Source organism: Wasmannia auropunctata, unplaced genomic scaffold (genome assembly GCF_000956235.1).
Source record: "Wasmannia auropunctata unplaced genomic scaffold, wasmannia.A_1.0 LD336001.1, whole genome shotgun sequence".
Lineage (NCBI taxonomy): Eukaryota > Metazoa > Arthropoda > Insecta > Hymenoptera > Formicidae > Wasmannia > Wasmannia auropunctata.
In genome coordinates, this window is record NW_012026889.1 from 1,279,091 (window position 1) to 1,292,282 (window position 13,192).

The window sequence follows — 13,192 nt, forward strand, 5'->3', positions numbered from 1 at the left end:
GTATAACATTGAAAAACTAGTATTTTCTGTAATTATTGTATTTACATATTAATTATATTTTACATATTTACGATTTTCTTAGCGCAATTTCGCTGAGTTCAAAGTCTTTAATGATAACATAATGACAATATTTATGCTCGTACAAGTGTAGCATTTATCGTATTGAACTTTGCTTAGTTACAGTTTTTTTATTTTATATATCTTTCGAGAATGTAAATTTCGTCGAAAAGTTAAATCGAAAAAGTCAATATGAACGTTTTAAAACAATGCGAGACAATAGATCTTACAATTAGATTAAGCACAATTTTACATATTTCAATGTTGCGACATTAAATTATGTATTTGCAATTCTATATTACCAAGCGTTTTATCAACATTTTAAAACACCATTTTGAATAAAGATGATAACTATTTAATTAATTACCTATGTATTCATGATTTCCTGCTAACAATTAATTATAATTATTGCCAGTGATGGTATCTTTAGGATTACTACAGAATATTTTAACGTCCGCAATTTCTTCCGAGTTGTGGTCGTACTCATTCTTGAAAATAATGCAATATACAAATAATAGCTTCGTCAATCTCTTTTGCGAAAGAATTATGAGAGAACAGAAACGATTTGTTTTTTAATTGCGTAGCCAATCTTAAATATTATGATTTTTCAATTTCGCGAATAAATTTTTATAAGTCTTTTTCTCAACTTGTCCTTATTTTTGTAGAGCACTTCTTTTCAAGTGATAAATAGCGTCATTTATATTTCTCGCGTACGATAAAATGGGGATAGTAAGCGGCGCTTCCGATCAGATATAATGTTGAATGCTATTGCGATACCTGCGGACAATACCTGATGATATTACGTGTCACCTGAATTGCGTGCAACCAAACGGTAATGCATGACAATCTCTCTCTCTCAATCTTTCTCTGTATCGCCGTGCGTCATTAATGACGTTTAGGTGGCACATATGATTGACTGTGTTCATTTTTTTTACATGCTTTTCCTCTAATGACGCATTAGACAAGTCGGGGTAAGTTACCAACATTAACAGCGAGTATTACGATATACGGATATTACGTGTTAGTATAAAACGACGAGAGAAAGAGAATGACGTAGATCATTTTTATATTAATGTAGACATTAGTGATCTGCAATCGTTTCCTCCATTATTTTTCAGATGAGATTAAAATTTACCTATTTATCGCCATTGTCTCTTTTAGCTTTCTCTTTTTTTGTGGCAAGCGAAGAAGAATCGTATATAATCTGACAGACATCCTTATGATGCACTCTGATCAGATTCAGTCACATGTACTTAACCTTGACTCTAAAAATTTGTGAATCCCAGATTTTTTATTACGAAACGTATTATATAAGATCGTAACCGCCCAGAAGATTTTATAAGAATTTATGAACAACTGCAAAAATCATGTTTGATTTAGATTTTAAATATATTAACAATTCACTATAATCATGCCACCAGAAAATTGAGATTTTCTTCAATTTGAAAAAAAAAAACACACAAAAATATATTAAATCCTGTATGATACACATTATTCTTCCAAATAATTTAAATAATCGATTCAAATTTCTTTCGACATTTATACCTTAACGTCTTACACAAAAAAAAAACGAATAAACCTTTTCGATTTAATTATCTTGTTAATAAAGCTGTTCACTCAGGGCCATCAACTAAAGAGTGAAGTGAAGACCGAAACTGGTATTGCGTAATATAATAATCACAGCGAATACAATTGAAATCGAGGAAAGACGTAAGAGACCATTAATCTTGTACATCTGCGCTTGAAGATAGCGTTGGTTACATGTTGAAATTGTAGTTAAATAAACTGTTGACATGTATGACGTGTAAGGATGTAGTATTCTGGAAGTAATATTCTGGACAAAACATACTTGGCCAAATACGAAATTTGAGATTTTTCGAAAAACATTTATCTAATGTCGAAGAATCCCTTGCTGCAGAACATCGGTATCTGAAGGATTCACTTGTTAGTCATTATTGACCTAAGGTCAGTTGAGTCAAAAGACATACATATTTTTTCTAAAAGATTTTTTCATATTGTATGTTGTTCACGAGAAAGGAGATTTTTTATTAAGGGAATGCGTGAGTTTCTTGAAACTTCCAGGAAAACCACGTCGATCCTCAGGGTCAGTGTATTGGTGGGAAATGCCGGTTCTCCAAGTCTTGGAGTAGTAACGACAGAAGAAAAGTGGGGAGAATACATGATAAATCGTGCTTGGAGTAGGGATTCTGTGGATGTACAAAGGAAATCACGATACTCCACTCAGAGCAGTCAGAGCCGAGCTATTCGGACGTTGCCGCTCCGAGAGGAAGGTGCTCGATCACTATTCGTTGTGTTTCAGTATTTTCTTCTGGTGAGTACTACGCCAAATTTGATCACGATAAATAGATTTGTTTCGCTCGATTCTTCTGAATGACGTTCAGTGATAAGTTTGCCATTTATTCGATTATTCAAGACAGAGAGAGAAACAGAGAGAGAGAAATTGCAGTCTGAATAGATTATATTCGATAATCACGATGCCGAATTTAGCATATAATCACGTTTATCACATCAATTTATGTAATCATGTAGCGATTATGTAATTTCGACGTATAAAATTCCGGGAATTAATCTATGATAATCTTCCTTCGTGTGTGACTTTTTGATACAAAATTTTTATAACTCCTGGATATAAATAGCTGATACCGGTTTAATGAAATATTTGCTCCTACTGGTTTGTGATCTTCTAAGGCCGAAAGGTTAGTGGCAGGGTATTTAAATAAGAGTAATAGTGTAAATAATTTTAAATAAACTGTACAAAGATCTTCAGACTGAAACTATTACATAACTTGCCATTGCGCTATATATCGTATAATTTCGATGCATCATTTATAAAAAAAATCGAATTCATATGATATGAAAACATCTAATGCTTGGAATAAATGGCAAAACATCTCTGTTTTCGCATTACATCTATCAGAGCGCGTTTATACACATAATAAACAAAACAAGGAAAACATTTTTATATGATGACGCATACCCATGCGCATCTTCATTGCGGAAGCATTACGCGAATAACGTTAATTATCTGAGGACATCAAGTGTCCTGGATAATTACGTGGTCAAATTATTGCAACGTATGTATTTCACGTATTTTTAGAAAAGATTACGAGTGTCTTGTTATATTTGAAAGAAAATCTAGTACCTCCTCTGGAATTTATCATTGAGAATTGAAAGAAATTGAATTTTGAATCTTACTATTACTGTTACAATTAAAAAAATTTCTTAAAAGTGGGACAGTAGAATACGATCAGATCGAACATTAATTAATTTTAATTAATGTGTAAAAACCGTTAGCATGACATCATTCATTACAGTTATTTATAATTATAGCAGAAATTCCAATACCACGACTTTGTCAGATAACTGTGTCCAAAGTTTGCATTTTCTTTGTTCTAATTAAAGTTTTTTTCTTCGTTCTGAGCGAGTTTTTTTTTATGACTCGTTATACGCTTATCACGAATTATTAGGATTGTGAAACGCATAATATGATTTTATCTCATATTGCAACAACTCGGGACAATCCCGAGAAAATTACATATATACATATAGTTTACTGATTGTGAAACACATTGAACATATATGTATTATTACTGGTATTCCTACTTTTTTATTATTCCATAATTATTATAACTTTCCAAAATCGTAATTTTTCGCGATAAAAAGGTTTTTATTTATGGAAACAAATTCGATTGTAATAAGATGAAGTATAAAATAGCAAGCTTGTTCCATATATATCACACTTTTTGCGTAGCTTCAAAAAGTTCATCAATGATATTGAGAGTATTTGTACATAAGTATCACACATAAATTTCATATATATCCTCTAATCTATTGATACGTAAACACGTTATCTACATTCAAGTGCATTTTTTTATTCATTGTCAATAATGCTAGTTGATGATAGCCGAGAATTATCGAAGACTAAGTTGCTTCATGTTAATGATTGCACGAAAAACAATGTGATTAAAATCTCACGAGCTACTTAGTATGCATTTATTTCCTTCTCTTTTCTACCTTACAGCGAGGCATTGCTGTGTCATCGCTATTTATAGCCTTGAAAAAGGAGGTATCTCTTCTTTATGATTGCGAGAAGACTTTTGCAATACCAATTCGCAAAATCAATTTAAGTACGACCGTTCCACAACGTCGCATCCAAGATATTACACCCACTTCTCGTATTTGTTTCAGGTAAGACCAACCAAGAGACCTTGGCGTTCATCATGTGGCGACTGGTTTTCGCGTTGACCTTGGTCGGCACGACTTTGGTAACGGCATTGCCCGCGGCGCAACAAGAAGGTAGTCTCGACGATCTCATCAACAAGGCGTTTCCTAGCACTACCCCTCAGTCGGTACCCCAAATAGGCGGCGACCTCGACAGCCTCATCCGAGACGTCTTCAACACCGGAAACGTCAGCACCACCACCTCCAGAAACGTCATCCTCGGCAAAGAGAATCAAACGCCCTCGAAACCCGACGACTGCGAATGCGTGCCTTATTACCAATGCAAAGAAGGCAGAATCGTGGAGAACGGAATCGGCATTATCGATATCAGGTCCGATTTTGGTGATAAGGATAAGCCTCCGGGGTGAGTTTATTGACCAAAGATCGTGAGTCTCGACTGGTTTTCTACCGGATGGCGATGGAATCACGGCATGCTGCGAAATTTTCGTCCGCAGACAGACGTGGACGATTTAATGCTCCGTTTGGTATCGTAAAATCGAGGTTGAATAACTTTAACCACGATTGGTCTCGGTGTTTATGCGATGATAACTAGTAACTTTCTCGTATGCAAGAATCTACTTACATTGATTTCTTCATTTTCAACTAAATTACTAAATTGGTACTGGTATCCCATAATGCACGACTCTATTTTTCTTTATCAAGATGTATTCGTAATGATAATTAATGTAATCTCTTATTTAAGAATGAATATACTTTTAAATTAAAAAAAAAAAGAGAAATATAGTCACATATTTCTTCTGATTTATTTATAATTCTTTTCTGTTTTATAAAGTAATATTGTGATAAAATTTCTTCTTAATAATTTAGTAAAATAAATAAGAGATATTTCTTCATGTTGTTCTAAAGATCGATATTTTTGTAGAGAATAATTCTTAAAAGTGCAAAACATTCTGTTACGAATTTTTGTAATTCTGTCAAGAATTTTCATTATGAATTGATATGAGATGTTATTTATCACTTCATCTATCAATTGAGTCTTGTCTATCATTTGAGTCTTCGTAGTGTACAGTAAATAGTGTCGTCAAATACGGCTATGGCATGGTAGCTACAAATAGTGAAATTGAAACCTATACACGGAGAGTGAGATAAGCGTGTTAGAAGGAAGAGCAAAAGCGTTGTCATGCCGATGTTGCTAAATGAGATTCTTTTTGTTATGCGATATCCGGTTCTCGACACAATGTTGCACATTCATAAATGACGTAATTAAATAATTACGTAAACGTAATTAAATTCCGTATGGCGTATTGACACTTGCTGAAAGTATATATTGCGTTATAACATTCAAAAACGTGACGTTCCAGTTGATACAATAGTGAAACATTTTCATTATTGCAATTGAAGTTGCAGATCAAGTTGGGAAACCAAAACATATAATTAAAACTCGGAACGTGACGTGTATCACAATCAAAATTAATTACTCCGGAATCGGAAGTCGGGATTTGCGATTAACTTCCGCTAAAAATACTCTCCGTGTATAGCGGAATCTGTAGATATATCAATATACGTACGTATACAGATATTTTTATCTTGCTCAGATTTATTAAATATTCTTTTCGATGGTTTTCAATTTAAATGGTTGATTGTTTTTAGCATGCCGCCTCACTATTCCGCATGAGACTATCTTTGGACAATAAAATACCTCTGGAATCGCCAATAAATAATATAAATAATATATCCTTATTCTAAGCACAATTTTACTTAATGGATAATTAAGTCGGAGAAGGAATAATTCGCGGAAATCACAATTGCTTCTCTCTTAATAATCATTTAATGATTACTTAATGTCTAAATTGTTTTACGGTCAATATCGTTAAACTCATATTTTATCTGAAGAAAGAACTTTAAATTGACAGTACAAGTTTAAATCGATTTCTTAGTATTTAACGGATTAAAAAGAAGTAATTTAATTGTCAAAAAAAGTATAATGTGATGCATTTAAAATGCCATCAATTAAAAATTTTAACATTTAAAAGTACAAGATGCAAAATTTGTATCATTAATTTTTCTTAGATATAGTTCAAATCATTTTTTTTCTATTAATATTCTATTTACGCGAATAAATGATTGTGTTTATATTCTATGTATTATAAAATTAATTAAGATAATTGAGTCTCACGTTTTCACGATCATATTGTGGGATATTTAGAGGCCTTGGGCCATGCGACAATTATTTGGATGTTTGCTGCAAACCGCCGGATCTACAGCCACCAGTCACGCCTCCACCAGAGACTAGAATCGGATGTGGACAGCGACATGCTGAAGGGGTTGGCTTCAGGATCACCGGCCAAACCGATAATGAGGCCCAATTTGGAGAATTTCCGTGGATGGTGGCTATTTTGAAGGAAGAGGCCATCGGCGAGAACGGCCAGAAATTGAATGTTTATCAGTGTGGCGGAGCTCTTATCCACAAACAGGCCGTTCTCACTGCGGCTCACTGTGTCAATGGGTTAGTAGCCGGCTTGCCGTGAAAATCTTTGCAAATAACATTTTTATAAATACTTATTATATAGCCTTTCTTAATAAAACTTAATTAAGTAATTGATATTTCAAGTATGTTCAAGTATCAGAGTGTGGATAAATGTCTCTCGTTCACGTTCGAACGTATAGAAATAGACAATAGACACTATTTAGTATTTATAATTTATAATTGCTCGTTATTTAATTTAATAATGTATTCCGATCAACAGGAAGCAACCGCACGAGCTAAAAGTTCGCGCTGGAGAATGGGACACGCAGACGAAGAACGAGATCTATCCGCATCAAGATCGCGACATCGAGAAAGTCATTGTTCACGAGGGATTCCATTCGGGTGCGCTCTACAACGATTACGCTATCCTGATCCTGAAGACTCCGGTCGATTACGCGGAGAACGTTGATATCGTGTGTTTAGCGGATTTGTATGCGAACTTCGACGGATCCAGGTGCTTCGCCAGCGGATGGGGAAAAGACGTATTCGGTACGTTTTTTGTATGTTTGCAATGTGCGAAAGAACTAAATCTCTCAATAATGTCTCTAACTTGACAAATTAATTTATTGGCTCTCTTCAACAATTATGATCGTTGAAGATCGATAATGACTTAGATCGGCCTCAATATGCAAGTGATGTAACGATTTCATTTAGCGATATTTAATTACAGGTAAAGAGGGACGTTACCAAGTGATTTTAAAGAGGGTGGAGCTTCCTGTAGTGCCGCATAATACCTGTCAAGACATTATGCGTACCACCAGGTTGGGAAAATACTTCCTTCTAGACAGAAGTTTTATCTGCGCGGGTGGGGAACTAGGAAAAGATACCTGCAAGGTAAATTTCTGAGATAGAGAGAAATTCTTTAAATCCTAGAGATTCTTCAAACCCTAGAAATTCTATGAAATTTGTCTTATTTTCATGTAGCAATATATAGTTAACACAGTATCTCGACGGCATTCGGAGATACAAAATTTTGAAGACTTCAAAATTTCTTTCGAACCGAGATATCTAAATCCGAGAAACCTATTCCTACAAAAGCTGCGTGATAAGATTCAGAGTCAAATTTTTTCTAACTTTATTGCGTCTATAATTATATTTAATTATTATTATTATATCTAAAAAGAAGAAAAGTACAAACTGTGGAGCAACTGTGGAAACTAATTTGTACAAGATTAAGTAATGACAAGATAAGAGCTCCGCCACATTGATCAACTTTCAATTTCTGGCCTTTTCCTTCAAGATAACAACTATTTTCTTATAATTTTCCGTGAAGAAGTTTTTCCTGTTCATTTTTATTTTTGTATGCTATTAGATAAAAGAGTGATTTTTCAATTTCTTCATTGCAGGGCGACGGTGGAAGTCCCCTCGTGTGTCCGGTGAAGAATGATCCAACTAGATTCGTTCAAGCTGGCATCGTAGCCTGGGGACTTGGCTGCGGCGAGAACGGAACTCCCGGCGTTTATGCTAACATAGCCCACGCCCGTCGATGGATCGACGAACAAATGGCCTACCACAATCTAGACAACAGCGTCTATCAATATCCCAACTAATCATTTTCACCCGTGCCATTATTAAACACGCGAATTTCTTTTTGATTCTGGTAGATCATTTGTCATAGATCCCATTGATATTTAAGTGAATTCTTTTACGTCAAATGATTCTACATTGAGAACAAATTTAATGTCTGATAAGCTACACATTGACAGTCAACATAGAATTCCGTAAATCTCTCTAATGTTAAGACGTTCAATCAGCGTTATGTTCGTAATTTGAATTAGTCGTTCAAAAATGACTGTTGATTTGTGTATGTGACAAAAAATGAATAATCATTGTAAAAAATAATGTATGGCATTTTGTATGTAACACACAAGCGAATAATACATTTTTATTAAAAACAAGAAGACAGTAAGACAATTAAGCTCATTCCCTACTGAAACCTTGTAAGTTTAATATCTTCTAATTCTTAACTATTAATCAACTATGTTGATTTGGTAAATTGTAAAATGTAATACTTCCAATTTTTTTGTAAAATGATTATAAATTCTTCATAAAACTTTAAATTTTTAAACTTAACCATTTCGTATATAAAAATATTAATTATAATTATAATTAACATTAAATATTAATTTGTAAAAAATATTAGCATTATAATTTAGTGAAGTTTATTATGCAACTACGAGTGATTTATTTATAAAAATTAAATTTTTTCTAATAATTTGATTGAAAGAGGTGGACTGATTCCTGGTAATCAATTGTTTATCAAATTTAAACTTAAAGTGGAATTTTTTTTTTGGATATTTTTAAATTATTATTTATTCAATAAAATTTAGAGAATTCGAAGTACTATTAAAGATAAAAACACATTTGTAGAAACATTTGTAGAACTTTAAAATCTCAGTGTGTTCACACGTAATGACGGTAAACTTGTTAAATAATAAATTCATAAATAAATATATGTAAAAATATAAATTTTTTCAGTTATATACTTTCATGACCTATTAATTTTTTCATATATAAAATAAAAATTATAAAAATTTAGAACTGCGTAAAACGATTATGTAATCATATAATGTTTTTCTGTATTACACAATAAAATAAATTTTAATGAACTTTTTTATTTGCCTCGTATTCACATTCGATAATGTAGATTTAGTAAAATCGTAAAATGTAATCAAAAATTAATTATTTTATATTAATAAATTAAAATTAAATAGAAACGATAGGCTTCAATTTACTAAATTAATATATACAATTCAATATTTGCATACATCTCAATAAAGTGAATTATAACTAATTAAAATAAATAGCTATTTATTAATGCACGAAACAAGAAAATAATATCCAACATATTTTATCAATCTGTACTTTTAAACACATACGGTACGTAAACAGAAATTAGTTTATTTTATGTAAATTGTATATATGCAATAAAATAATTTCTCATTTGTACGAGTTGCATAATAGCTTACAAAATTCTTGTCTCATTTATTTTTCCAATTTTTGATATTCTGAGATATTACCAGAATGAGAAAAACAATTATATCCAAATAATAATAAATAATAATGTGAAACAGAAAAATTCTTTCAATATTTTAAAGAATTTTTTTGAATTTTTTTATAAATATTATTGTGAATATTCGAATAGCTGCAACAAAAAGTTGTTACAAAAACTTACAAAGTTGGGACATAACAGCAGACATATCGGTGCATATAAAAGGATCTTCCTGAATGGTAATTTAGAAGTTTGTGCTGCAACAAACGTCGTTTTTTTTTTTAATATCTCAGCGCGAAATCTTAAGTTATGTTAATCATTTGTTATGCTTAATACAAACATTTAGTCACGACAAATCTGATTTATACTAAATTTATTCTTAAATTCTGGAAGCATAAATCTTACATGCGCACAAATTTTCAATTTTTAATCAAGAGTAATGGCCAACCTTTCGTCCGTTTATATAATTTGCATATATCACGTGATATTTTTTATTTATCAAGTGATATCTATATAAATGAAATGACGATGCATCGACAATTTAGTGTCTCAAACAAGCCTCAACTGTGAAAACCTGCAATGGCTCAGCTAACACGCATCGCTTTGATTATTGCTATAAACGCACTGATGTGCGTTCTCGCAAAAGAAGAGCTGAATTCTGACCAATTTGAGAACTTTGATGTTCTAAGTATTCTTCGAAATAAGACATTATTAGATGAGTATTACAATTGCTTTATGGAAATAGCACCATGCAAGACATTAGAACAGCAAAGATTAACAGGTATAGCTATACATACATACTTTCACTAAATTACTTCTTTCTTCTTTCGCAAAGAATTTTTTTGATCAACACAAAATAGACTTTTCCTTAACGATAACGAGATATATTTATAGTTTTCAAATAAATCTATGACATCTATCAAATAAGAGACTCTTTTGACCACTGCCGAGATCGATACTATTAAAGACCATCGATCCTAGATAAATTTTCGTGATCATCAAAAGGGCCTGAGAAGTAATGAAAAATATCAATATTATTGATTATTGATATGAATTTAATTTAAATTTAGTATGCATACTTATAATGTTGTAATATCATATAGATTGCCATAAAATTATAATTTTTTCTTCTACTGTTATCATTTTTATAATAAAACGCGGACTAACTATAAAAATGCAGTTTTAAATAAAATTAATTATTGGCAAATTATAATTCTATATACACGTCTAAAAACATTGATTTAATAATAAATCATAAAATTTATATCAATTGTTATTGACTAATTGTTTAAATTTTAACAGCCACGCCACTCTTATAAGAATATTAGTTTTTAATAGTATCTCGTTGATGTTTTGACGAGCTAAACATCAGGAGAGAAAAACAAATGACAAAATAAAATTCTCTTCAGTTACCTTTAGATTTTATCTTGACAAAAATTTAATGTGTTGCTTAATTATAAGTAAATATAATTTTTAAAGTTGAAGAGAGTTGTACAGAGGTTGAACAACGACATGCGGGTCAAATGTTCGACAAATTAAAAGGTTACTTTTAACAGTTAATTTTGTTTCGTTCAAAAATAATTCAACTTAAATAGAAAATTCTGCGTGCCAAAAATTTATTCGGTGTCGTTATGGATGATTGGTTTCTTAGAAATATGAAAAACAAAATTAATTTATTTTCCTTTTATGTACACCTTTTTTTGTGTGTTGTTCTCAAATTCGACTTTCTGAATATATCATGTGTTTTCGTTCTACCGTATTTAAATTAACAAATATACATTTAGTAATCAGTATATATATATTTGCTAAAGTTAATAATTACTGAAAACTGATAAGAGAAAATATCCTCTTGATTTCAGCGGCATTCGGAGAAGCTTACCGAACTAAATGCAGGAAATGTACTAAAAAGCAAATAGAAATTCTCAACACAATAACCGACTGGTACAACCTGCACGAACCCGAGAAATGGCGGCTAGTAGTTGAAAAGACTGTAAACGACTTAAAGAAGAAGTACGCTAACGACCAATAACTTACAATACTATAATTGATTTGTAATATGATAACTCAAATACTATTTGTAATAATAGGGCTACAGGAACATTTTTGTACAAGTCATTTTGACTAACGTGCAATTTGTATTACATATTAACAGAAATATATTCTTATAGAAAAATAAACAATAATATATTTGATTGTAAACTGGCTGTAAATTATTAATTAAACTCGAGTGGAGAAATAAATTTCCTTTAAAAAAAATATTACAAAAAACATTTACTGCATGTGATCATTTATAAAATCATAGATATTGACAGAATAAATATCTATCGATTTATCGTGTCCTAGACATATTTTCGTCGAATTAAAATTATAAATATTTAACCATTTATCAATCAATTGTTCATCTCTAGCATATACATGTATATAAAAATTTTCAGGAAACAATATTATTTTCCTCTAATCACGACTTGTTCAAAATTAAATGAGAATAATATAAATACAATTTAATAAGAAAATACTAAAACATGTATTTTGCAAGAAAATTTTAACCAACTCCAGATTATTCACGATTTTATATAATATTTATAGACAAATAAAAAAGTATTTCTCTTCTTAACATTGACGCTCTCTTCAACTGCTAGTCACAATGTTTAAAAAGAAGCCATTAATGTACAACGTCTTATACATTTATATCTTATTTTTTATATAATGCTTTTTACATTTACATTAATATTCTATTTTATGTAATATCTTTCGATATCGAAATGTACAAAAAAACTTCAATATACAAAGTACCTATAACTACAGAGATTGAGTATACTTGAAAATTTTCCAACTATATGTATTTTTAATTTGACATTTTATATAAGATTTAATTGGGTTAAAATGAATTAGTCCGAAAAGGCCCTACACCACCTCCATTGATTATGATCAGCGATCCTCTTTTGTTCCAAGTAACAAGCTAATACCAATATGATGACAAATAATGTTAGTTTGTTACTTGGGTGGTATGTATTTTGTTAAGGTTACATACATTTGTATTTTATTTCTTATAATACATTTTGATATCAAAATGCGCAATATAAAAGTTTCAATACATACATATATAAGAAGTATAAAATCATAACATCATAACGACAGAGATCGAGTATACTCGATAAGTTTTTCAATTATGTATTTTTAATTTAAAATTTTATATAAAATTTAACTGGACTAAAACAAATTAGCCAGTAAATTAAGGTCCTCCACTGCGCGTACTTCGATCTAACATGCACATGTTATTTTTTAAGCATAATGACTACACCATCTCCAATCTAGTACATCTATATCTATGTATTAGCACTACCAAATATTAAAGTTACCAATTACTACAAAAACATACACATGTATCGCGGTGATCGCGGCCAACAAAGAAT

General features: G+C 31.2%; 2 protein-coding genes across 3 annotated transcripts; both read left to right on the plus strand.

Moving 5' to 3' along the window:
- The first annotated feature begins 2,254 nt into the window (after positions 1-2,254).
- Positions 2,255-8,629, plus strand: LOC105453248 (serine protease 42-like). 2 transcript variants are annotated; one of them, XM_011695038.1, is made up of 6 exons: positions 2,255-2,389; positions 4,267-4,663; positions 6,467-6,766; positions 7,008-7,276; positions 7,458-7,621; positions 8,134-8,629. In XM_011695038.1, the coding sequence occupies exons 2-6, from the start codon at positions 4,299-4,301 to the stop codon at positions 8,335-8,337; spliced, it is 1,302 nt and encodes a 433-aa protein (XP_011693340.1). In that variant the 5' UTR covers positions 2,255-2,389; positions 4,267-4,298; the 3' UTR covers positions 8,338-8,629. The 2 variants fall into 2 exon arrangements, with proteins under 2 accessions (XP_011693340.1, XP_011693341.1); XM_011695039.1 differs by having other exon boundaries at positions 2,256-2,389; positions 4,267-4,630.
- A 1,696-nt stretch (positions 8,630-10,325) lies between these two features.
- On the plus strand, positions 10,326-11,959 carry LOC105453250 (ejaculatory bulb-specific protein 3-like). Its single transcript, XM_011695041.1, has 2 exons — positions 10,326-10,560; positions 11,639-11,959. Exons 1-2 carry the CDS (start codon positions 10,359-10,361, stop codon positions 11,806-11,808), a joined length of 372 nt encoding a protein of 123 aa, XP_011693343.1. The 5' UTR covers positions 10,326-10,358; the 3' UTR covers positions 11,809-11,959.
- Positions 11,960-13,192: the final 1,233 nt, after the last annotated feature.

What these genes read in the sequence shown, in the direction of transcription:
- LOC105453250 (XM_011695041.1), top strand. Translation starts at nt 10,359, where the DNA reads ATGGCTCAGCTAACACGCATCGCTTTGATTATTGCTATAAACGCACTG. An exon ending in AGAACAGCAAAGATTAACAG is followed by an intron (nt 10,561 to 11,638) that starts GTATAGCTATAC and finishes TCTTGATTTCAG; the next exon opens with CGGCATTCGGAGAAGCTTAC.
- LOC105453248 (XM_011695038.1), top strand. Translation starts at nt 4,299, where the DNA reads ATGTGGCGACTGGTTTTCGCGTTGACCTTGGTCGGCACGACTTTGGTA. An exon ending in ATGGGGAAAAGACGTATTCG is followed by an intron (nt 7,277 to 7,457) that starts GTACGTTTTTTG and finishes ATTTAATTACAG; the next exon opens with GTAAAGAGGGACGTTACCAA. An exon ending in TAGGAAAAGATACCTGCAAG is followed by an intron (nt 7,622 to 8,133) that starts GTAAATTTCTGA and finishes TCTTCATTGCAG; the next exon opens with GGCGACGGTGGAAGTCCCCT.